Source organism: Pristis pectinata, chromosome 14 (genome assembly GCF_009764475.1).
Source record: "Pristis pectinata isolate sPriPec2 chromosome 14, sPriPec2.1.pri, whole genome shotgun sequence".
Classification (NCBI taxonomy): Eukaryota; Metazoa; Chordata; class Chondrichthyes; order Rhinopristiformes; family Pristidae; genus Pristis; species Pristis pectinata.
Genome location: NC_067418.1, coordinates 7,166,401 through 7,192,065, shown reverse-complemented (window position 1 = coordinate 7,192,065; position 25,665 = coordinate 7,166,401). Strand labels below are relative to the sequence as shown.

Below are 25,665 nucleotides of genomic sequence, written 5' to 3'. Positions count from 1 at the left end.
GTGGCATTTAAGAGGCTGTTAGATAGACACATGAATATGTGGGGAATGGAGGGATATGGATCACGTGCAGGCAGAAGGGATTTAGTCTAATTTGGCAACGTGTTCAGCGCAGGCATGGTGAACCGAAGGGCCTGTTCCATTGTTGTGCTGTTCTATGAAACATGACACCTCTGACAGTGCAGCATTCCTTCGTTCAGCACTGAAATTGGAGCCAAGGGCAGGTAGAGGCTCACATGGAACAAAAATATTGCGGAGCTGTTCACCGAATGGCCTCTTTCTTTGCTGTCTGATTAATTTAACAGGACCCTTAAACTGTTGATTCAAACATGTAGTGTTTGAAAGTATTCTAAAGGAATACAAAATGCTTGGAGTGTTAAATGGGATAAGTGCCCATGCATTTTGCTACTGGAAGCATCCAACTGTGCCAATATAGAACTCTGTGGCATGCAGTTCAGAATTGCATCCCTGCTGTTTTTGTTTAGTCACAGTTTACAGCATTAACTAACATCACTCTTGTGTACTGCAATACTGAGCAATGATGCAAATATTGATTCTCAGTCTCTTGGACACACTTGAATTTTTTCTAATTACTGCTGCAGACTAAAGTGTCCAAACTCGCTGATCCTTTCCTCAAGGAAATAAATTTTTCTATGATGTATTAATTAGAAATATTCAAATTATTTTATTTCTGTTCAGACTGCAAAACTTGTAATGTATGTGGTTAGCTTTGCAGCAAACACATCAGAAGACTGTGAGTGCACATTAACTGCAAAATGAGGCTCAGCCTTCCCACTTTCACAGGCGCAAATTATCAATAAAATCTGGTCTGCAGATATCACAGCATGATTCTCTGACGGCACGAGAAACAGTGGCAACATTAGTGAAATGCGGTGGCTCATTTTAGAATGCAGTAGCATTTGTTACAGTTTTCTGACAGATGTAATTTTTTTTTTAAAAGTGCTAATCTTCAGACATTTAGTTTGCGAGATGTGAATTCCTTCCTTGTCCTTTCTGCTACTTTAAAAGTACAAGCACTGTTTGCAGTTATGCTTGTGTCAAATAGTCTCTTCCCTTCTGTTTTGCTATGCAATTAACATGACAGAGAGAGAACATGATGCAGAAAATGGTACCTTCCCTGCATAAATTGAAGGAGGGTGCATATACTTGAAGAGGATTATAATGATCAACATTTCTAGTCCAAAAGAAATACGCTGGAGATATCAACATCCATTTGGACATTCATTGCTTTGACATATATTAGGTTACCTAAAAAGGCATGGGTTACACTTACCTCTTTGGCACCAGGATGATTCTTGTCAATGGATGGTGTGGGTTGGAGGGAGTTAGCTGGGGAGGGGTGGTGTCCATGTTCAGCAGGCTGCTGGGAGGAAGCCCTTGCCAGTTACCATTCTCTTTGATGAATGCTGAGAAATTTATGAGCGGAAGGTACCAGATTTGGTGATTGACACTTCCACACTACCCCGTGGTGCTGCATAAGGAGTTTTGCTTCAGATGTTGTGCAGAGAGAATTCACTGTCGTGGAATCCGATTGGACCTGTTTCTGGAGGTTTGGTCACGTGGCAATTGGTGCATTCCATAAATTGTTATTTAACAGCTTTATGTTGTTCCTACCAACAATAGCCATTGGCAGCTATGATTTAACACGTCCTGGGTATGAAAGTGCTACAAGGAAGTTTGAAGATCACAGTGCATATTCATTATGTTATTCTCCAAATTTATCAGTTAACCCTGCCTGGTTCCACCTTTCATAATCCCCACTCCACTTCTACCCCCTGCCTCTTCACCGTTCACCCTCTCCTCCTCACCCCCGCTCTACTTACCCTCTCAACTTCACTCCTCCCATTCCACCTCAATTCCCTGCTGCCCTGCTTCATTTTCCTTTCCCCATCCCACCTCCCCACACAATACCTCCACCTTCAACTCACCACTGCACCAGCCCCTCGTTCCAAAACCATTTTCCAACCCTGGCCATCTTCCCAGTCCACCCTCTGTCCCTCGCCTCCACCTTCCATCTTCCCCCCACCTCCTCCTTCTATTGCTCCCACTCCACCTTCCGCCCTGTTTATTTCTGTTTTCTGGCCTTCAGCCAATCCTCTATCCATGATAATTTGCTCCCTCCCAGGCTCTGAGCTATGATCGCGTAGCAGTCTTCTATATGAGGCCTACAATTTGAATATCCAGATATATTACATCTACGTTTACGCTTCCTGCTAGTTACATCCTTAGAAAATAAATTGGGATTGTAAAATAGAAATAAAGCTATCCTAACTTTGGCCATGGCTACTATAAGCATCCTGTTACAATGGTGGATTCCATCAATTTGCCAACAATATGTGCCATGCTGACTGGTTTACAGTTCTATTTTTCCTCCTTCCCTTTTATATATAGAGATGTTACACTTGTTAGCTTCCAATCTGCAGACATCGCTCCGGAATGGTGTGAATTCTGGAAGACTATCAGTATTCCATTCACTATCACCACACTACTATATTCACCATCTCCCTTATAACAATGACATGTACATTGTTCTGTCTAGTCTGGTATCTGGTCTTTAAGAACCTTAACTTATCCAGTACTTTTTCTTTAGTATATTAATTACTTTAAATTTCTCATTGTCTTTACAATCTTGGTTGCTGTCCATTTCTGCTATTTTAATTGTATTTCCTTCAATGAAGACAGATATTTTTGCTTCACTCTTCCTTTTTACGTAGGTGTGACTCTTAAAATATTTATTTTTCTTGCCTGATTTACTCTCATAATCATTCTTCCCCTTCTTTATCAATCATTGTTCATTTCTGCTTCCTAAAAGTCATCCAGTTCTCAGGCTTATTAATCTGACTGGCATCACTGGCCTCTTTTAATGTATTCCTGTCCTTAAACCCCTTAGATAACCAGAGATGGATCACTTTCCTTGTGGACTTCCATTTTTTCCATTGGATATACATTAATGGGGAATTTTGAAATATTTTATCAGCTTACCTTTGTTTATTTACTGTTTTATTTTAATCTATCTTCCTTAGTTAATATGACCCTCATATCTACATGCAAGTTCCAGCATGTTATGATCACTTTACCTAGAGGATCCCCTACTATGAGATTATCAGAGAACTATGGCATATTACACAAAATATTGTCTACAGTTACATGTTCCTAGTTCCAGTAAGGGATGGGTTGTAAATGCTGGCCTTGCCTGCATTACCCAGATCCCAAAAACTGAATAAATAAAAGAAAGTCTGTTCTATGACCCACCGTTCCAGAAAATTATCCCAGTACATTCTACAAACACATAAGCCAAACTACCTTTCTCTATTTGACGTACAGTGCCCAGAGTTTATTAAGATCTAAAACCCCCTTGATTGTTGTATTACTTTTACGACAAACTTTTCTTATTTCTTATTTTTTCTCCCTAATGGTGATGATGCTGGTAGGGGACCTGTGAACTACTGCAAACTATTTTTTGTTTTCTGTTATTTCCACCCATCTTCTGGGCCAAGCTAATTCCTCAGCACTGCCCTTGTGTCATTCTTTACTGACAAGGCTAAACCACCCATGGCAACTTGCCCTCCACCAACTTTTCCATGTTTTCTGCCCTTTCAGGTATGCTAAGTTATTTAGTTCCCAAATAAGATCACCGTGCAACCACATTTCCATATTAACGATGATTTGATTCTCTAGCTCCTCAAAATTTCTCAGCAGTACCTCCTTCCTAATTATGTCTTGAGATCCCACATGGCCTTCTGTCTCTGACCCCTGCCTAAATCCAGACTACTATCTAACCTAAACATGCCTTCTGGATCAGGTACCTGTTCCCTCTCCCTTACATTTTGAAATGTCTACAGTTGAGACTCCATCTGATTAACTCTGGTATTTTCTCAAGGTGCATATGTTCAACTCCAGCTATGATTGTTAAGGATCTTGATGATCTCCAAAGCTCCCGTATGCTGCAACACAATATATGAACTGCTCTGACATCCCAATTAAATCTTGTTTTATGTAATTAATTAGTTGAGGTCTATATCCATTTGTTATTTAACTTGACTTTAACTTGGTTTATGTACTGATAGTTAATCTCAATTATATCTACAATTTAGTTTACTGTAATTTTTTTTAAAAAGCACATTCATTTATTTAAAACTGGCTTGATAGTGATGATAGTGTGGAATAAGCCAGGCCACGTGGTTACTGTTGTGGTAGTGTACTGTATGTTTCTGCAGTTGCTCATGACCCACAGCACCTCAAGGGTGCCAGTTTTGAGTTGCCAGATCTGTTCTGAGTCTTTCCTATTTTATGCTTCTAGTGCCAGACATGATTGGAGGGTGTCCTCAGTATGATGACAGAACTCTTCCCCTCAAGAACTGTGTGGTGGCCACTTGTATTGGTACTATCTTGGACAGGTAGACTGGTGAGGACAAGTTCAAACAGGTTTATCCCTTGTGTACCAGCCACAGACAGTTTTGCAGCAATCTTTTCAGGATTCAGTCACCTTGGTCAGGGGTTGCACTACCAAGTCTCTTGGTGATGAACACTAAAGTCCGCTCATAGTCCATTCTGTGCCCTCGTTACTTTCATTGCTTCCTTCATCAGCTGAGGGAGGACATTGCCTGGTAATCAGGTTTCCTTACCCATGCTTGATCTGATGCCATGAAACTTTGGTATCAATGTTGAGAACACAAGCGGTTACTTACTTCCAATTGTGTACGACCATGTCATCAACTCTGGCCAGGGGATCATGGATTTATGGAATTCGTTGCCACATTTGGGCGGCACGGTAGTGTAGCGGTTAGCGCGACGCTATTACAGCGCCAAAGATCGGGGTTCGATTCCCGTCGCTGTCTGTAAAGAGTTTGTACGTTCTCCCGTGTCTGCGTGGGTTTCCTCCAGGTGCTCCGGTTTCCTCCCACATTCCAAAGACGTATGGGTAGGTTAATTTGGGTTTAAAAAAAAAGGGTGGCGTGGACTCGTTGGGCCGGAAGGGCCTGTTACCATGCTGTAAATAAAAAAAAATCAATACAGCTGTGGGGGCCTGATCATTGGGGGTGTTTAAGGAGGAGATTGATAGGTATCTAATTAGTCAGGGTATCAAGGGATATGGGGAAAAGGCTGGGAATTGGGGCTAGATGGGAGAATAGTTTAGCTCATGGTGAAGTGGAGGAGCAGACTCGATGGGCTGAATGGCCTACTTCTGCTCCTTTGTCTTGTGATCTTGTGATCTGTCCTACTCGGGAGGGGCAGGATGTGCCCCGGGATTGTCTGATATCTTGTCTGTGAAGTATGATACCTTGTCTGTGAGGTCTGATTCAGTGAATACAACTGTCAAAGTTGCTTAATTAGTCTTTGGGACCACCTCCCAATTTAGACACCAGTTCTTGAATGTTTCTGAAGAGGAGTTTGCAAGGTTGACTTGGCTAAAAGCAACTTTGTTGTGTCTGAATTTGGTGCCCAGGTTGATACCTGGTGGAAGTAGTTGAACAGCTTGCTTTCAGAGGGCATTTAAAATCGAACCACATATGGTGGGTCTGAGTCACACTAGGCCAGACCATGTTAGGGTGCAAATGTCTTTTCCCCGCCGCCCCACCGCCTTCAACTGAAGGACATCAGTGAACCAGACACAAAATGCTGGAGGAACTCAGCAGGTCAGGCAGCATTCATGGAGGAAAATAAACAATTGACATTTCAGGTCAAGACCCTTCATCGGGTCCCAAAATGTGTGTTGCTCCAGATTCCAGCATATGCAGAATCTCTTATGTCTCTGAAGATCAGTAAAGGAGAAGTTTTAATGACAATCCACTATTTTTCATGGTTACCTTTACTAAGGTTGGTTGGTATTTTTTCCAAATTCAGATTAGTAGGAGAGTATAGGATCTGAGGACACAGCCTCAGAATAAAAGGATGTTCCTTTAAAACTAAGATGAGGAGGATGGTGAATCTGTGGAATTCGTTGCCACAAGAGCTGTGGAGGCCAAGTCATTGGGTTATTTAAGGCAGAGGTTGATAGGATCTTGTTTGGTATAAGAGGGTTAAGGGTTACGGGGAGAAGGCGGGAGAATGGGGTTGGAAAAAAATCAGCCAATTGAATGGCAGAGCACTCGATGGGCCAAATGGCCTAATTCTGCTCCTGTATCTTATGGTCTTATTATTAACTGGATTTAAATTTTGCACCTGCTACGATGGGATTTGGACTTGAGTATCTGGATTGTTGGATCTCTGGACTACCAGTCTGGTAAAGTAACTGCTGAACTGCTGGCATATCCAACAGTTCCAGGACAATTTAACAAAAGCATGTTAATGGGGCTCCTGATCCAGTTTGTTAAGTAGTGAACTGAAAATTACTGGGATAAAATTCATCATAATCTTTGCACATTATACAGGAAAACTAAATTGGTTCATTCCTTTGTCTCACTCAATCCTTGGTCCTGCAACAAAAGTTGAGTTCTGATCATGAAATGTCTCTCTGAGACCTACTTAACCCACTTTTCTTTTCCATTCTTAAAATATTAAAAAAGTACATGGTATTGTTGGCAATGATATTAGTGGACTTTTACAGGAACTCATGACATTGCTATCTGTTCCTTTAATGTGGCTATTAACAAATTTTAAAAAGGCAGCATGAACAGTCTTAGAAAATGTTACCCAATCACATCCTTTTTGCAACAGATCTCTGTTAGGAAATGATGGTTTAGATACTCCACTTGAAAGATGTTTTTTTTTCTGATTGGTTTCAAATTCCCTCCTTCCAAAGTTGTTGCTTTGACAAACAGTTCCTTGGCTGACAAGCCACTCAGGTGACCTGGAGCAATACTTTGAATCAACTGCCAAGCAAAAATGCTGTGGGTTAACTTTTGTTTTGTATCTCAACCAGTCATCACAGGTGAAAATGGGACTGTCTATAACTGAGAAATCAGTTCATGCAGGCCGGAATGCAGCTTGTCAAAGCACTGCATCACCCAAGACATGCTATTTTCATTTAATTACTGTTAAAATTCCCTGCCTCAGTCTGTAACATTCATTTTGACTGTAATGAGCATTCTAAACTCACTACTAAGATTTTCCCTTTGGATTTAAACATGTTTGGATTAAAACATATTTAGTTATTTTTCTAAATACTCATTGGCTAGATTTTATTCATCAGCATTCTGACATAGATTCAAGATCGTAAACGTTTGAAAATTCTCCAATATATCGTTTATTATCTTTAGGCTTAATCTTCATTTTTAAATCAAATTATACCTTGATTACTTATCTTTCAAATATATTTACAGGGTGTATTGCACAATAAAGATAAAGATTTGATATTTCCAATAATTACTGAACTTTGGAGTAATATATTTAATGCAGATGTGTGAAAAACTTTTATCTTGAGAACTTCATAGTGTGATTGTCATGGCACCTCAAGAGTCAGGCCTAAAGTTTTTGTTCCCACTAATTTGGACACATCTCAAATTGCTAATGCTAACAGATGGTCATGTTCTGCGTTTGGATTTATGCTTCCTTGAAGCAACATCTCATTCCAAGCCCTCAGGCTCATGAAATTCAAACAGGAGAATTCTATGAGCAGAAAAAAAATCCCATTTATTTGACTGCTGGTTTTACATTGATTTCAAGCATTTTTCTAAATACAAAAGTGGTATCCACCACATGAAAAATGAGCAAATCTGTGTTGTGGATAGCTATGGATTGAGTTAACTAATTGTCACAAAATCTCTCCACTGGGGGAAAAGAATTGCAAAGTCACTGCACAGGGGATAGAAATTACTTTTCCTTTTTTTTTGTTATCCTTAGTGATGCTTTTAGATTTATCAGCATGAGTTTTCCAAATGTATTCCAAATAAGGGAAACATAGGAACAATGGTAAACCTATTCTGTTGTCTCTGTGAGATTGTGGCTGATATAAATATCCCTTAGTTTTTTTAAACCAGAAATATTATCTATTAAATTTAAAATTAATTATTGACACTGCATCTTCTATTTGCAGAAATGATCCAAACTTCTGCCACTCTTTGTATAGCTTTTTTTCCTATCATTGATCCTGAAAGGCATGTTTCTTAATTATTGGCTACACCCTTGTTGTTACACTCCCCAAACAGCAGAAAATGTTTTTCCCTTTCTACCCACATAATATTTTAAACTTTCATTATGGGGTTTCAAACGGTCTGAACATATTGGGGAATGGTTGGCAAAACAATGCAAGTTATACCCAGAATATTAAAAGTGAAAAATTTCTAGTTGTGTCAGGTATCTCATCAATTATTACAGAAGAGAGGGCTGATCATTATTGACCTGAAACGTTAACTGTTTTTCTCTCTTCACAGACGCTGAAAATTTCCAGCTTTTTCTATCTTTATTAAAATTTACGTTATGTCTTTCACAATTTAAACCTGAAATGTACTGCATTATTTTAAAAGCAGAGTATATATGATTACTCAAGCACTGAAGATCAAATCACGTCAGTATACCAGCATGCTCTTGCCTGTACATTTTGCTCCCTGTCATATTTTAAGAAACTTCAGCAATTTATGAACAAAACACTTCAGTGCTAAATCCTCCCAAGATGTAGAAGAGTAACAACTGATAACAAGTTAGTCGATATTTCATAAATGAGTGTCCTGCAAATGAAACACCTTCATTGGGAATAACCCGAGAGGTTATACACTCGTTTAAAAAAGGGCAGGAGCTCCTTGAGAATTAAATGGTGTTCAAAGTAACCTCCCTGACACATTCGACAGCAGATTCGTCAGATAGACCTGTTTTATCAGCAAGAGAGGCCATTACTTTGCAGGTTGGGTACTGGATCTGTTGCTGCAGTCACCACTAATGTGTGCAGTTAATTTGGACATGGCGAAACTTCCTCTGCTTGAGAATACACCTTATGCCAGCCAACTTGCGAGACAGCTTTACGATCAATTTATTGTTAAAGGTGTTATAATATTTATCGAAAATAAGCAGAAGGACTTCTATATTATTGCATGATTTTTGTTTCTAGCTGAATTTGATCATCTTAAACCCTCAAAGTATTTTTAAAATATTTCCTTTAGGTACCAAAAGGTCATGTTTGGTTAGAAGGTGACAACTTGCAGAATTCCACAGACTCCAGGAATTATGGACCAGTTCCTTATGCACTGATTCGGGGACGAGTATGTTTTAAGGTAAACAACAACAGTTGAAGGTATATTTCTTGCATTAGAATAGCATGTATAATCATAATCTTTACATTTCCTTGAAGCATAGGAAGCTGAAGGGTTACCTTATGGAGGCATCTAAAATCCTGAGAGGCGTAGATAAGGTGGATTGTCAGTCTTTTCCTAGGCTCGAGTAGTCTAAAACTAGAGGACATAGGTTTTAGGTGAGAGGGGATAGATTTAAAAACTTGTGGGACAGCTATTTCACACAGAGGGTGGTGGGTATATGGAACAAGCTGCCAGAGGAAGTTGTAGAGGTGGGTACAATTTCAATGTTTAAAAGATGTTTGGACAGGTACATAAATAGAAAAGTTTAGGGCCAAACACAGGCAAATAGGACTAGTTCGCATCTTGGGTCAGTAGGGACGTGTTGAGCTGAAGGGTCTGTTTTCTGTGCTGTATAACTGTCACTCTGTTCCTCATTGGAGAATCACATAGTGTTAGGTAATGTTACACAGATTATAGTGAAGGAGTAACACTAAACTAGTGAATAATGAGAATGTGTGTCTTTATAGTAATGTGGATCTGTGTTTTATAGATTTGGCCTCCACATGAATTTGGTTTCCTGCAAGCAAGTCCCAATCAAACCTCTTCCCGATGAGTGAAGTATACTGCAACAGACTAGTTCTTAGTCATACTGACTTTTTATTTTAAATGCAACTGAAAACCAGAAGATGTTTTGCAACTAGAGACTTCACAAGTGCTTTGTGGATGAATAAAGTTATTTTTTTAGAACAAGGTGCTTTACTCTGAAATGTTTACAACAGTGGTTTACAGAAAGGAAGTGAAGATCTGTGTGGTCAGGAAATAAGAATCTAATGGAATGATGAACACAAGTGAGATCGTCTTAGACAGGCAGTGGCAACATTAAGTACTGCTGTAGCAAGGAGTTGTTTGTTGGAGCAGTAATGATGCCCAGGATACAGGCAAAGGGGATGGATGGTAGAATGTTTGCTGTTTGCATAATATACCTTTTTGTCCTTCCTTTTTCATGAACCATTATACCTCTAACATGCTGATGTCATCTATTGTTCACAGTTCCAAATATATTTATGTTCAGATGTGAAATTAAATCATCAAAGGCTATGCAGGGTCTTGCACATGAGCCAATACCTGGATTACACTTATGCTCCCTCTTTCTTTGACCATGAGAACCCGAACAAAAACCTAATAAAAATTTTTATCATGGATTTTCTTGTTTCACAATGACTAGGACAGAGTCCAAGTATTCAATGTTGGCATCTAGAAGAGTTTTTGTACATCTCTTCTCCCCACATTTGTTAGGCAACAGTGAAAATAATACAGGGCAGTGAATTATTTGCTCTTTGAAAAGTGCATTTGAAAAACTAGTCATACTAATGTCAGGCCTGATGCATGCCAGGTAGGGCAGCACGGTAGTGTAGCGGTTAGTGTAACGCTATTGCAGCGCCAACGATCAAGGTTCAATTCCCACCACTGTCTGTAAGGAGTTTGTACGTTCTCCCTGTGACTGCATGGGTTTCCTCCGGGTGCTCCAGTTTCCTCCCACATTCCAAAGATGTACAAGTTAGTAGGTTAACATAAGTGTAATTGGGTGGCACGGGCTTGTTGGGCCAGAAGAGACTGTTACCGTGCTGTATAAATAAAGTTTAAAGTTAAAAAGGGGTCTAATGAACCTGTGTTTTTTTTAAATGAAAGCTTGAGACCTTCATGGTCATGTATCCTGAAAACCGCTTATTTCCTGAATTCATTTATTAAACTGAACTTAAATTCACAGCAGTGGTGGAATTTGAGTTCATGTTCTTTAGATAATTAGTCCAGGTTTGTAGGCTTCTGGCTCTGTGACATTTGAACTATTGTGGAGACATGCGAGACTGCAGATGCTGGAAATCTGGAGCAACACACACAAAATGCTGGAGAAACTCATCAGGTCAGGCAGCATCTATGGAGGGAAATGTACAGTCAACATTTCTATAGTATTCACTTTAAAAGTACTATCGCTATTCAAGGCAGCAAAGATCTGAAATATTGGCTCTTAGGAATAGTCTGGATATAGAGACCATGTTGCATACTGTGGGAAGATTGATTATATAAAATGCCTTAACCATTTCTTACATCCAGTGTTCATTCCTTGATGTATTGAAGTATTCCCCATCACTTCTGAATTCTTGTCATCAGATTTGTTAAGTCTGTATATTTATTTCAGTTTTGTGCATGGTGCTATTTATATCTTTTCCATTGATTTATTTATAAGCTACTAAATCTGCTAGGAAATGAAAATCAAAAAAAATCTGGAGATGCTAGAAGTCTGAAATAACAGAAAATGCTGGGAAAAAACTCAGCAGGTCAGGCAGGATCGGTGGAAAAAGAAACAGTTAATGTTTTGGATTGAAGATCCTTCACCTTTTCCACAGATGCTGCCTGACCTACTGAGTTTTTCCAGCATTTTGTTCTTGTATTAGATCTGCTGTACTGAAAGCACCACAATTGTAAGGTGAATTCATCAACATTCTGATAACTTGCAAATGGAAAATTTTTCAAAGCTTAACTATACTAGAAAGGATAGATAATACAGAGATCACAGTGCTGAATCGAATGGGCTACCTTAACCCATTCCTAAATGAGTGGACTCCCATGCATTAGCTCTGGGCCTGACTTCACTTCATTTACTTGGTACAGTTGCCTCTGACAGTGTTGCTGCCAAGTGAAGCAGTCTTGCAGAACAAATACCATATTATTTCTCATAATAGTTTCTTGAAAATATTGTGGATTGAAGCTCCAAATAAAAACAGCAACATACTCAGTCCTTAAAAGATTTTGTAATGGAATGCTGCAGATCATTCTTGCAATATTGCAGTACTGCATCTGCTCAGTTGCAGCTGATGTATAAATATTCAAAAATAGTGCTATAACAGAGACAACCTGAATTACTATTTGTGACTTAACCAGACTTAAGGTTGGATTAGTCTGGTAGACAACAGGGATAGACATGATTTTGGATGGTTCCTTCTGTTTATACTATATTTTGGTAAGGGGGTAGAGTTAGAAACTACCATATTTCATATTCAGGTATTTTGCCAAAAATAGTTGCTTTTTAATAAAATATTTCAACAACTGTATTTTCTTAGTGACAGCAACAGTTTATCCATTCAGACCAATTGTCAGAAACAGTCTCACTCAACTGTGGTGATTTTTGCATTAATCATGTGGAGGAGGGGCAATCAAGTGATGCCAGAGGTACTTTACATGGACATTCTGTGAGCCAGAGTTAGAACGAGACCAACTACAGTAACATGCTCTAGGTGGTGGCAGAAGAGGGAGCAAGTAAACACAATGAGGAGAAAGATAGTGGTGAGTGCCATGTCATGAACACACCATCTTGAAGCCAAACAGATCTGATCTTGAGTTTAATAATTTATGAATAATGCTGAAATGAGGGAATGAATGTTCTAAAGCACCTGTTTAATGGCAATTAGAGCCTTGAACATCCAAGAATTTTCAAACCAGGAAGCTCCACTGAGTTTTCATTAAATTTGAGATTTTCTTTTGGGAGAGCATGCTGCTTAAGGCTATATTAATAAATTTGCATCTTTTAAAAGGAATAATGCTTTTAACATCCAAGAAATACAAATTATGCAAACAAGTAAAATCACCCATCGTTTAATCAATAGCAAGTTATACATTTACGTACAATATCGGCATTCAAGTATTAACCTTGGAGTTGATGGGAAGAGTGGTGGACGGTGCAAGCAGGAATACTCCTCTTCTGTCTATAAGAGCCTCAAGCTCTTTGCGACCCTTGTTGATCCTCTTGCGAGACACGTATATATGGACATTTGTTGTTTGTTCTCCTTAAAGTAAAAATACTGAATATAAATGGCTGCTTCAATTAATTCTGTTTAGCAGGGCAAGTTTCGTACTTTCCATGGAACAGGCACTGAAGGGCCTACGTGTTGATCACTCTCTTTTCATTAAGCTGCCATTGTATTGAATCTTGCAGTGTTGTAATCTGGTTTTGGTTTGACTGAATGAACGATTTAAAATGTGATAGGCAGCTTGGTAGTTCATTTACTCGAAGTTTGCATTGCTAGTTTCCATTCTTCTCTGTGGCAGCTGAGAATTCTGGGGCCAATTATCTTCCAAATAAATAATTTAAAAACAAAAGCACAATTGAAAGATTTCAACTTCTGTTCAAGATCTCTATGCTGAGAGAACAAGTATTGCAACAGACGAGAAACAAATTTTCTTCTGCCTCTTCTACAGGAAGAACGTATTCACCACCACATCGGCAACTGTAGGTGTAGCTTCGGTCAGCTTGAAAAGAAAATATTAAACTAGTAACTATTTATATATATATATATATATACACACACATACACATACATACACACACACACACACACCTTTTCTTAAAAATATAATAGCCATCTGTACTGCTTTAGTGCCTTACATATTGGAAATGTTCCATGCTGCTTCACTGGAAGATTACCAAAATTTAAATAAGACATTAAAGGGAGATGTCCAAAGTCTTGATCAAAGGAGTAGGTTTTTAAAAAGGAGTAGTTTGAAAGAGAAAAGAGCTGTTGACACACAGAGGTTCAGGGAATACATGCCAGAGTGCAGGGCTCAGGCCCTGAAAGCATGATCAATGGTGGAGTGATTAAATTCAAGATCAAGAAATCAGAATTGGAAATGTCTTAAAGGGTGAAGATATGGAGGAGATGCAGCACATTAGATAACATATTTGAATTATATTGTTAAAAAGGTGCACATCTCATGAGTTAAACTGAATTGCAGTATTTTATAATCTTGAAACTTCAGACTATATATTCACAGCCTTGGTGTGCTTTTTGCCAAAATCCCCCAATCAACACTATCACATACTTCGATCTCTGCAAAAGTGCCACCTCTGCTCCCACACTTGTCCATGTCATTGTGATATTTAAATTATACTACCACAAATCTCCTTTTGCTGGCACCCAATCCTCCACCAATTATAAATTCCAACTTCCATCAGAACATGTAGGTAGGGGGGGAATAAATGTCATTATTTGCAGAGATGGTGAAATGAATATCTTGTCTCAATCACTACTGCCATTACCCTAAATCCCATTCATCCATTATAATCTTTAGACCCTCCTATTGCTATAGCCCTTCCTCATCTCACCTATTTATTATAACCTCCACCAATCGTGTTTCCCCCCAACTCTGCATTTTTGTGCATTTCCCCCTTTTCCCACCATTGTGCACCCTTCAGCTTCCTGAACCCTGCTCAGGAGTAACAGTGCAACCAAATGAACCAAACTAGCCCTAACATTAATCTTTACCTTCAATCCAATTCATGTCTTCCAAAGGGACTTGAGCATCAACTGGCCACTTCTGTATCAGGGCCACCTCTGAAAGATAACAGAGAACATGGTTGATCATGCACAAAAGCTGCCAATATGATTCTAACTTTATAGAATGATTGATTTCTGTTTAGTCCTCACTGTTTTAAAATGCTTTGTCTCACGCAGAGTGCATGCTACAAACGAGGCTGAATTGCTCATCTAGTGCATATGTCCATATCATGTCCCTCTTATGCCTTCCTCTTAAATACATTTACACTGTTCGCCTCCATCACTCCATGTGGTGGGTCTTTCCACATTCTAACCACACTTTGGGAAAGGCAGTATTGTCCAAATCCTTTATTTGATTTATTAAGTGCTACCTTAAACTTAGGGCCCCTAATTTTGGCCTCCATACATGAAGATAACATCTGTAGGTTTACCCAATCAAACCCTGCCATAATTTTTAAACACCTCCGGCAGGTCTTTCCTCTCTGCTTTTCTGGAGAATAGAGCCCATGTCCACCAAACCTAATTAAAGGTAGAATAGCACTTTATGCCATTACACTAGGTCTGACATAATCAGCATAGATCAGCTGAAGGTATGTATGGTGTTTGATCCTCACACCTGCAAAGATTCATATTTCCAAGGTAATTCCTGCTAAAGGGATTGACAGAATAGACCTCACCATTGTACATGATCTGCAAGCAGAAGGGGATCTTCTTTTGAATTAACTCACTTCTTACTACAACAAAAATTAAACAATAAGAAGCTTTCTCTCTATTTACAACTCTATGCACTACCTAGAAATGAAATGTCATAGTGCAATTTAATAAGGTCCAGGTGAACTTGAATAATGTTTTGTGAAAATAGACATCCCATTTAAAATAAAGTCCTGGTTATAAGCTAACTGCTCTTCAAAAATTACACACAATATTAATAAGACATTAATTGTATGGTTTTAATCAGCCTTTAAACTTACAATACAGTCAACACTCAGACTAGCACTTAAGTTCTTAGTAAATGTGAAACAGAGTTTCGATTAGAAGCAGTGTGTTAATTAATACATAGGTGTGAACTCGAACAATCCTGATGTTGTAACCTCCCCCGAGTTTAATTCGATGGCAAGATCACTTCCTACTGTAAGTGTTAATACAAGGCTGGCTTAGAGGTTAATGATGTCAGAATAGTGGAGACGAGAGAGAGAGAGAGAGAGAGAGAGAGAGAGAGAGAGAGAGAGATGAATATCTGGAGTGCATGGTACAGCTGAAAAAAAACTCAAGGTATTGGTTTAACTGCATTATGCTTCATAATTATTTTAAAATAAAATCACCAATGAATTTACAACAGCTAAATCTTTGGTAATCAACAGACTTTTTGCTATCACTGTGACGTTCACTCACTGCATGGAACTGCTGTTGACACAAAATTGGGCCTATGAACTAAGTTCACATAAAATTTGTATCAGTAATTGGATAAACTGCAAATAAGCTAACTTCAGGATTCAGATGGAGATAGATAGTTGATACTTCTGTTTTTTTTAAATTATTGTAAGTTCAGTACAGTTCCATTTCTGATGAAGGATATGCTCACATCACACTTGTTAACCTACTCTTCATTGCCAGGAATTTTTAATTCCATTACTCAGTGGACTGAAATATAGTTCCAATAGACTGGGTGTCATATAATTCTCAAAAATCACTAGCATCTGCAACCAATCCACACTACTGAAAGGAGACCACAGCTTGAGAGTTGTGAGCTCTTTGTCCGTTCCTTAGCAACACTCAGATGCCAGTTCAATAGTACTTGTACTATTTCAGTTTTAATTCCCTTTTACGAGCCTAAATGTTTTGAAGAGAGGAACACAGGCAATATATGAAAATATTACAGCAAGATATTGACCAGTTGGAACTCTTGGCAGAGCAATGGCAAATGGACTTAAGATTTATTAGTCACACGAACATCGATACGCAATAGCTGCATTTCACTGTGTGTTGAGTGTTCTGGGGGCAGCCCGCAAGTGTCGCCACGCTTCCGGTGCCAACATAGCACGCAGACAACTTTCTAACCTGTACGTCTTTGGAATATGGGAGGAAACCAGAGCACCCAGTGGAAACCCATGCAGACACGGGGAGAATGTACAAACTCCCTAAAGACAGTGGCTGACTTTAATCCAGACAAGTGTAAAGTGATGCATTTTGGGATGTCAAATGCAAGAGTAAAGTATACAGTAAATAGCAGGATCCTTAGGAGCATTGATGTACATTGGGATCTTGGGGTGTAGTTCCACAGCTTCCTGAAAGTGGCAACACAGGTGGATGTGGTGGTAAAGAAGATGTATAGCATGCTTGCCTTCATCGGTTAGGGCACTGAGTATAAAAGTCATGCTGCAGCTCTATAAAATTTTGGTTCGGCCAAATTTGGAATTTTGTGTGCATTTCTGGTTACCACACTACAGGAAGGATGTGGAGAGGGTGCAGAAGAGGTTCACCAGCATGTTGCTTGGATTGGAGTGCATTAGCTATAAGGAGGTGAGACCAATTTGGATTGTTTTCTCTGGAGCATCAGAGGCATAGATAGGGTGGAGTCAGAGTCTTATTTCCAGGCTGGAAATGTCACATACTAAAGGGCCTGGAACGTGCTGCTGAAGGAGGTGATAGAAGCAGATATGATAGCAATATTTAAGAGGCATTTAGACAGATATGTGAACAGGCAGGGAACAGAGGCTACTGACTACATGGGATTAGTTTAGATTGGCATCATTTTGGCACAGACATGGTGGGCTGAAGGGCCCATTCCTGTACTGTTTTAACTGAAGCAGAATATTATACAGTCTCTGAACCTCTGAAATCCAAGGCAAAACTCCAGCATTTCACTTAAGGCATATCTGAAATAAGGTAAAATAGTCCTGAGATTACCAATCCAGACAAAAACAATTCTAAATTAAAATCTCAGTTACAATTTACCAAAATATGCTAATCACAATCTTCTGGAAGACAGAACATAAGTATTTTAGTATTCTCTCTCCATTCAACATTTAGTTTATGTTACGTAATACAGTAGTAGCAGTTCCTTCCCGCAAAACTATGCCCATAGCACCCTAACTATTGAGAAAAAACCAAGGCACTTCACAAGTGGGACAAGGAAGAAACAAGAAAGACAAGTTGTTATTTTACCAGCTGTTGAGAGAGGGTCAGCTAGATACTGCATCATTTAACATCATCAGGGAACAAATACATTCCAGCAAAATCTTGATTTTATTTTTGTAGGAGTTGAGTTTCTGGTTGTACAAGTGTCAACAATGTACTCTTCTTGTAGGGTCCCTTGGGTCCCCTTGTAGGTCCTAGTTAAGAGAATCATTTTTTTCTTCAATTAAGGTACTATATAAATGCAAACTGCAGTTGCAATAAACCTCTATGGCATGGGATGAGTGCAGATTTAGGAAGGGGTGGACAAACTTGTTTTTGATCACCAGATTAACTGTGTGTAAGAGCATCAGCTGCCATTTGTACTTACCTCCACACATTCAAATCTGGTGAAATCAATGGCTACCATCATTAATGACCAAAGATGAATTGTGCCCTCAGATAATTTAAACCTTCAGCATTTAAAGTCACATTCTTTGAGAGATGAGTTGTTCATAAATATTTAGAACAAAAGACTTCATACTTCTCCATAATTAAATTAAAGGAAATGGCAACTTTCTTGACTACAGAATGTATTTTACAGGTCATCAAGCAATGCAAGTAAATGCAATGACATGCCAGTTGCCACTTATACAATTAAATACAAAGGAAATGTGAAATAAGAATAGAAAATACTAAGAATACACAGATTAGTCAGCATCTGCAAAGAGGATATGATGCCTTGGGTGTGTACTTGATCTTTTCTACTAATCCAAGCTTTCTTTCCCAGAATATTTGGTTTTTATTTGCACCTCGTGCATGTTTGACTGCCCTCCAACTAACACTATAAAACAGATGTTGTAGCTGAATGATTTGACAAAACTAGGCAATTGCTTATAATCACCAACTTTAATGGACAGAAAAGAAAATCTGTATGTTCTCAGTATTTTCTATTCTTATTTCACACTCCTTGGTATTTAATTGTAAAAGTTGCTAGTAGGTATCAAGAGATGAAGTTAGGACTAGATCAAAGGAACAGGCTTATAAAGTTGCCAAAAAAAGACAGGAAAATTTCAAAATTTGGTAAAGGCAGACCATAGTGTCAGATCCAGTTATTTTCAAATCGCAGGTTCTTTCAGGAGTCCAGGAATGAGTTGAAAACAACTTGGTGCTTCACAAAGTTTTATTTGAAAGTTTAAAACAAAGAAACAGTGACAGAGCACATGGCACTAGCTTTGATGAGCCGAAACAAAGGGAACAAAAGAAAGCTCAGGCCAGGGAGGAGGAAGAGCAAGAGAGAGATTAACAAAAAGCGACACCTTTTCTACCTGATGCTCTTTACCTAACAATAGCCCAATCAGGAAACCTATTAGACACTTGTGGGCCAAGCCAACCAATGAAAAAACCATATATTCACCTGATGGATGAACCAATAAACTAGTAAGCGGCCATTCCTTGTGCAGCCATTTGAGGTGCATTAAACACTACACGTTAAAAAGCTGATTAAAAACAGTTGAATCCAACAATAGCATTGATAAAGAAGGGGAAGGTAACAAGTGAAAAACAAAAAACTATAAATGCTCCTATAGATATGTAAAAGAATAAAGATTAAAGTTAAAGTGGGTCCCTTAAAGCCTGATGCAAGGAAAATTATATTGGGAGATAAGGAAATGGCAGGGCAATTAATCAAGTATTTTGTGTCCATCTTCAAGGAAGATACAGAAAACTTGCTAGAAATAGTGAAGAACTACAGGTTTAATGAAAATGAAGAACTCAAGAGAAATCAGCGCCAGTAGAAAGTTGGCTTTTGGAGAAAGAAAAGGACTGAAAGGCAATAAATCCATAGAATTTGCATCCTCCCTGGTTACAGGAGTTGTACCAGAGGATTGGAAGATGGCAAATGTTGTTCCCTTGTTCAACAAAGGTAATAGGGATAATCCTGGGAATTATAGACCAGTGACTCTTACGTCAGTGGTGGGCAAGCTATTGGAGAGGATTCTTAGGGACAGGATTTACGAGCATTTGGAGAAGCATAGTCTTATTAGGGATAGTCAGCATGGCTTTGTGAGGGGCAGGTTGTGCCTCACAACCCTAATTGAGTTTTTCGAGGTGACGATAAAACAAATTGATAAAGGTAGATTGGTGAATATGGTGTATATGGAATTTAGCAAGGCGATTGACAAGGTTCCCCGTGGTAGGCTCATCCAGAAAGTCATGGGGCATGGGATCCCTGGAGACTTGGCTGCATGGATTTGGAATTGGCCTGCCCACAGAAGGCAGAGGGTGATCATAGATGGAGAATATTCTGCCTGGAGGTTGGTGACTAGTGGTGTTCTGCAGGGATCTGTTCTGGGACCCCTGCTCTTTGTGATTTTTATAAATGACCCGGATGAGTAAGTGGGGGGATGGGTTGGTAAATTTGCGGATGACACGAAGGTTGGAGGTATTGTGGATAGTGTAGAAGGTTGCTGTAGGTTACAACAGGATATAGACAGGATGCAGAGTTGGGCAGAGAAGTGGCAGATGGGGTTCAATCCGGTAAAGTGCGAAGTGATACACTTTGGAAGAACAAACATGACGGCAGAGTACAAGATTAATGGTAGGATTCTGAGCAGTGTGAAGGAACAGAGGCATCTTTGGGTCCAAGTCCATAGATCCCTCAAAGTTGCCACACAAGTTGATAGGGTGGTTGGCGGTGTATGGTGTGTTGGCCCTCATTAGTTGGGGGATTGAGTTCAAGAGCAGCTCTAGAAAACTCTGGTTAGACCACACTTAAGAGTATTGTGTTAAGTTCTGGTCACCTCATTATCGGAAGGATGTGGAAGCTTTAGAGAGAGTGCAGAGATTTACCAGGATGCTGCTTGGATGAGAGAACATGTCTTATGAGGAAAGGTTGAATGAGCTAGGGCTTTCCTCTTTGGAGCGATGCAGGATGAGAGGCGACTTGATAGAGGGGCATGGATAGAGTGGACAGCCTGCACCTTTTCCCCAGGACGGCAATAGCCAATACCAGAGGACATCCGTTATTGGACAGAGGAGGAATATTCAGGGGAAATATCAGATGTAGGTTCTTGAGTGGTGGGTGCCTGGAACGCACTGCCAGGGGTGGTTGTAGAGGCTGATACAATAGGCACATTTAAAGGGCTCTTAGATAGGCACATGGAAGTAAGAAAAGGAGTTAGATTGATCATGGAATACGTGTTCATATAGTTTGGCACAACATCGTAGGCCAAAGGGGCCGTACTGTGCTGTACTGTTCTAAGTTCTTACCTGATGATCTGCATCCTAGGGTTTTGAAGATGGTAGCTATGGAGATAGGGAATGCACTGCTTGTAATCTTCCAAAATTCCATAGATTCAAGATAGTGTGGGGAAAACCACGCTATTTAAGAAAGGAGCAAGAGAATAAATGAGAAACTGCAGGCCAGTTGGCCTGACAACAGTAGTAGGGAAAATGCTGGAATCTATTATCAAGAGCACTTAAAAAATATTAGGATTGGGCAGAATCACAGTTAAGAACAAAGGAGCATCAATAGGCCAAGTCAGCCCCTCAAGCCTACTGCACCATTCAATATGACCATGTCCAATCTACTACAGGCCTCTGTGTGCCAGTTCCCATAACCATCAACTGCCTGATCATTCAAAAGTATATCCTATAGTACTTCCTCAATTCCCCCAGTGATTTAGCCTCCACAACCCTCCAGGGTACAGTTAGAGGCTCACCATCCTCAGTGAGAAGAGATTTATGAAAGGAAATTCAGGTAACACAAATCTGTTAAAGCATTTTTTGAAGTTGTAACTGGGAGAAAAGATAACAGGGAACAAGCTGATGTCATGTATTTGGTGTTCAAGAAGGCCTTTTTTAATAAGCTGCAACACAAGAAATTGCTAAACAAAGAGCAAATGATATTGGAGATAATAAACTGGCATGGGCATTATCAGGCACTGGCATTAACTGGGTCATTTTCAGATTGAGAAGCTGTGACTAGTGGAGTGCCATAGAAATCAGTGAATGATCAGTACAAGTACAAAGCATCTGGGTTTTGCTGATGATACAAAGCTGGCTGACAATGTGGGCTGAGGATGAAGAGGGGCTTCAGGGAGTTACAGACGGGTTGAATGAATAGATGAGACCACGGCAGATGGAATATACGGAGGTCATCCACGTGGTAGAAAAAAAAGAATTGGTAAGTTTTTTTTAAATAGTAAGACTTTGAAAGGAGCTGGTGTTCAGAGTGACCTGTTTCTCCTTGCACACAAATCACTTCAGGTTAACATGCAGCCATAACAAGCAATTAGGAAGGAAAATGGTATTTTGGTCTTTATAGATTCATAGAGCTTTACTGCATGGAGATAGGCCCTTCGGCCCAACTCATCCATGCTGACCAAGGTGCCTACCAGAGCTAGTTAGTCCCATTTGTCTGCGTTTGGCCCATATCCCCCCTCTGGCAGCTCTTTCCATATACCCACCAGCCTCTTAAAAAAAACTTGATCCTCAGGTCCCCTTTTAATCTTTCCCCTCTCACAAATGCCCTCTAGTTTTAGAGGGTAGATGCTGGGACGATGTTTCCCTTGGCTTGGCTAACAAAAAAAAAATCAGGCCAGAGATGAGAACAACTTTTTTTTCCACCCAGAGGTAGTGATTTATTGAAGTTTAAAATAGTCTATGGATTCCATGTATGACTCTACTGCCATGTCACAACCCACAGAACTGCAATGGAAGCCTTGACACTGAGGGACTACCTAAGAGCTGAGGAGGTTGGAGCCCCCTTCACCCCCCCCCCCCCCCCCCCCCAAATGATATTCCTGGAACAGAAACGGAGGATTATTTTGTCCTTGAGCCACAGAAGAAAATTTGAATGTTTCTTAAGAGATCTAATGGGTTTCTTTTTGGATTACTATTGCTTTGTGAATCTGTTCAACATTTTCAGGTGTTTACTAAATCCTTAACAGATAACTACCCCAACAATCAGCTGTGGAGGTACATGTACAGGAATTCTCAGGGTACCTCAGGAACTTCTTAGGTACATCCTCACATCCCTCTGGATCAGAAATCTGGCCAATCCATGTTAAAGCCTTGTTATTACCCCTTGTTCTACAATTCTCAAAAATTACTTTCCATCTTCCTTCCAATCTATGGACCAGGATCTGATTGAAGTTCTTAAAATTATGGTTTAATAGGGTAAACGTAGAAGTTTTTTTTCTTGTGGGGGAAAAATGGTCATAAATGTAAGGTATTTACTAAAAAAAATCCAACAGGAAATAGGGACTTGTTGGTCCAATCATTCTATTTCTGATTTGTAAATTCTGTTTAAGAGAGATTTTCCAGCTGTGGAATCTCATTGACCTGAAAAGTGAACTGTTCTCTCTCCATATGCTGCCTGACTTGCTGAGTATTTCCACCACTTTCTGATTCTGTTTGAAGTTCCTTCTGATGTCAGCTTGTAATCCATAAAGAGCAATATTTTAGTTATTAACAATTTACTAAATATTACTGAATCCTATTACAAGGGTTTTGAGGAGCAGTGTCAGTCAATTAATTCAGTTCCGTGATTTTAACCTACAGCAGTAATCATGCTATATAGGATGATTGGGGGGTGAATTACAAGGCCAATTTAAACAGAGTTTATATGACATTATACAAATGGAAGCAAAGGAATTCTGTTTGTAAATACCAAATTATCTTCTTGATTGGATCACAGGCTCATAACTACATAGCCTATCATTTTACCAGGTAGTGAGTTATCTTGGATTGTGGAGATAGTACCCTTCTCTTAGCAGCATGAGTGGCAAATCCTGCACATGATGTTCTTAATCCACATTGACATTCAGATAAGAGTAGTAATCAATTGTCATGCCATTTATTTACCTGCTGCTTGCCAAAATCTGGTGCCATTACGATTATTCCATGTAAAAATACCATGTAATTTGATGAATCAAAAATTAAGGCTTCATTATTTTCCCTTTATTGTTCGCAAGTAAGAGATGAAAAACCCTGAATTACAGCCTTTTGCATTATGTTTGTAGGTTATATAATGTAATGAAACATCAAGGAGGCAAAGCAGATTTAAACTCAAATGATTATCCTTCTCTAATTAAAATGAACTGTATTGTGAATATATCTGAGGATGTGGGTGGTTTTATTTCCAAACCACACCTCCTCTTTCACATAATGCTTACAAACAACACACACTCCATTAATTAACTCCTTTGACTAGCATTCATCTACTGCTACCTGACAAATTGCACCCAGATGTTAATGGAGTAAGGAACAAGCACAGATCAAAGTTGCTGAGGGAGATGTGTTTGATCTGTCACAGGCACCAAGGCTGTTGATGGAATCAAATTATTTCCCTTTATATTAATCCTGAGCAAAGGTCCACTTCAGGAGAGACTGACAGTGAAAGCTTCCAGCCAATCAACAGGCTTTACTAGCACAGTCCCAAAGGACTTTGGGAGATAACAGTGTAGTCATGACAATCTGGTGCTGCACAGTGTTTATTTACCTTCTTCCTACCGTCTGCCACTTTAAAGTCGGATGGGGTGGTGAGATTCAATAGAACATTATCATCTGTTTAAATCTATGAGCTTGACTCAAATACTATATACAAACTTGACTCGATTGTGTACTTGACAGAAGCAACTGCAACATAATATGATAAGCATTTACTATTTTATCCCAACTGACTGAAAAACTAATATGTGTTATGAGTGCAAAATAACAGGCAAATTGAAATAAATTGTCCAGATAATCAGAACGAGCATTTCAACTCCAAGATATTGGTGCTTCTTGCACTTTTACCTATCTCACCCTGGGTCAGGCAACAGGAGGCACTAACAACCAACTATACAGGCAAAATACTTCAGTAGCTTAGTTTGCAATGTTGGGGGAGTCAGCAGGTTGATAGCAATAGATTCTATTTCGTCAAACAATCAGTCCAGGATCACCACTTTTTGCACATTGACTGACAGGTGTTCATTGTTCCTTGAAGATGTTGCACATATGCTTTACTGCACCCGCACTATTACATCCTTTCTAATTTTTAAGGCCTCTTATCAGTTCAGCTCTCAGGTTACATTTTCAGATTTTGGACATTAAAATGTTATATGAGAAAGAACAGAGTATTCCCCAAATGGATGCATTTTAAAGTATATGAAGGTATGAAGTATATGAAGGTATGCATTATTACTGTAATGTCCTAATACAGCAGAGAAAATAAAATGTGGAATTGGCACTTAAATCAGACTTCACATTATATTTTTTTAAATAAAGAAATCATTAATTAGATCTTTGTCTAATTTACGTACTTGTGTCTACCCCCACAATGTGATGCCACAAAGTATTTTTTGAAAGAGATCCTTGTCACACATACCCAAGAAACAGAAACCAGTTTCAGTTAAAACAAATAAAACTGGGGTGCATTTTCCACAAGATAACAGTGTAGTTCCAGACAATTTTCTGGGCAACAACAGATGCCAACTGATTGTGTTTATCATGACAACAAAAGGTAAAAGCCAAAACCCAAACAATTAAAAATCTGTAAAATATTTCAGCACATAATTCTTGATTTGAATGCACGCTCCATGCGCGAGGGAGATGTATAACAACTGCAAAGCGGCTTCAATTCGCATTAATGCTAAAGGAGTTTCAATTCAGATTTACTCTGCCATTAGGCCTGACCCCCTCCCCAGATGCATGCTGCAATTGTACCACCAGTGTGAAGCAAAACCATTTTGCAAAGCCATTGAAGCGTTAATGCAATTTTAACAACTTTGGTAGATTTAAAAACTACAAAAATTCCTTCAAAATAATTATTGTTGAATATGCACAAGGATAAGGCAGACTGATAATTGGACACATATGACTTCTAAAAGATCTTAATATCCCAAGCTTTGATTGTAATAATTAATTGGTAAACGATGAGATCATGGCAGTGATGCGGAATGATATTGGTTCAAAAGATCAAGCTGTAGAATCAGTGTGGGTGTAGATAAAGATGGTAAGGGTAAATAGGCTAAACTTTAATAGGAAAATAG

At 39.2% G+C, this 25,665-nt stretch overlaps 2 protein-coding genes across 9 annotated transcripts in view; one reads left to right on the top strand and one right to left on the bottom strand.

Annotated features, from left to right (window-relative positions):
• Nucleotides 1-11,790, top strand: part of immp1l (inner mitochondrial membrane peptidase subunit 1) — a 124,059-nt gene extending 112,269 nt beyond the window's left edge. For 2 of the 3 annotated variants that reach the window (XM_052029381.1, XM_052029380.1), the window contains exons 5-6: nt 9,054-9,164; nt 9,736-11,789. In XM_052029381.1, coding sequence (XP_051885341.1) covers nt 9,054-9,164; nt 9,736-9,798 — 174 coding nt within the window. In that variant the 3' untranslated portion in view covers nt 9,799-11,789. Of the gene's footprint in view, nt 1-9,053; nt 9,165-9,735 lie in introns of all 3 variants that reach the window. The other variant, XM_052029378.1, reaches the window with a different exon arrangement.
• A 410-nt stretch (nt 11,791-12,200) lies between these two features.
• The window catches only part of dnajc24 (DnaJ (Hsp40) homolog, subfamily C, member 24), a 56,241-nt gene continuing 42,776 nt past the window's right edge, over nt 12,201-25,665 (bottom strand). For 5 of the 6 annotated variants that reach the window (XM_052029197.1, XM_052029196.1, XM_052029199.1 and 2 more), the window contains 3 exons: nt 20,900-21,010; nt 14,504-14,572; nt 12,201-13,490 (listed from right to left, as the gene is read on the bottom strand). In XM_052029197.1, the coding sequence (XP_051885157.1) occupies nt 13,357-13,490; nt 14,504-14,572; nt 20,900-21,010 (314 nt within the window). In that variant the 3' untranslated portion in view covers nt 12,201-13,356. The remainder of the gene's footprint in view (nt 13,491-14,503; nt 14,573-20,899; nt 21,011-25,665) is intronic. The other variant, XM_052029202.1, reaches the window with a different exon arrangement.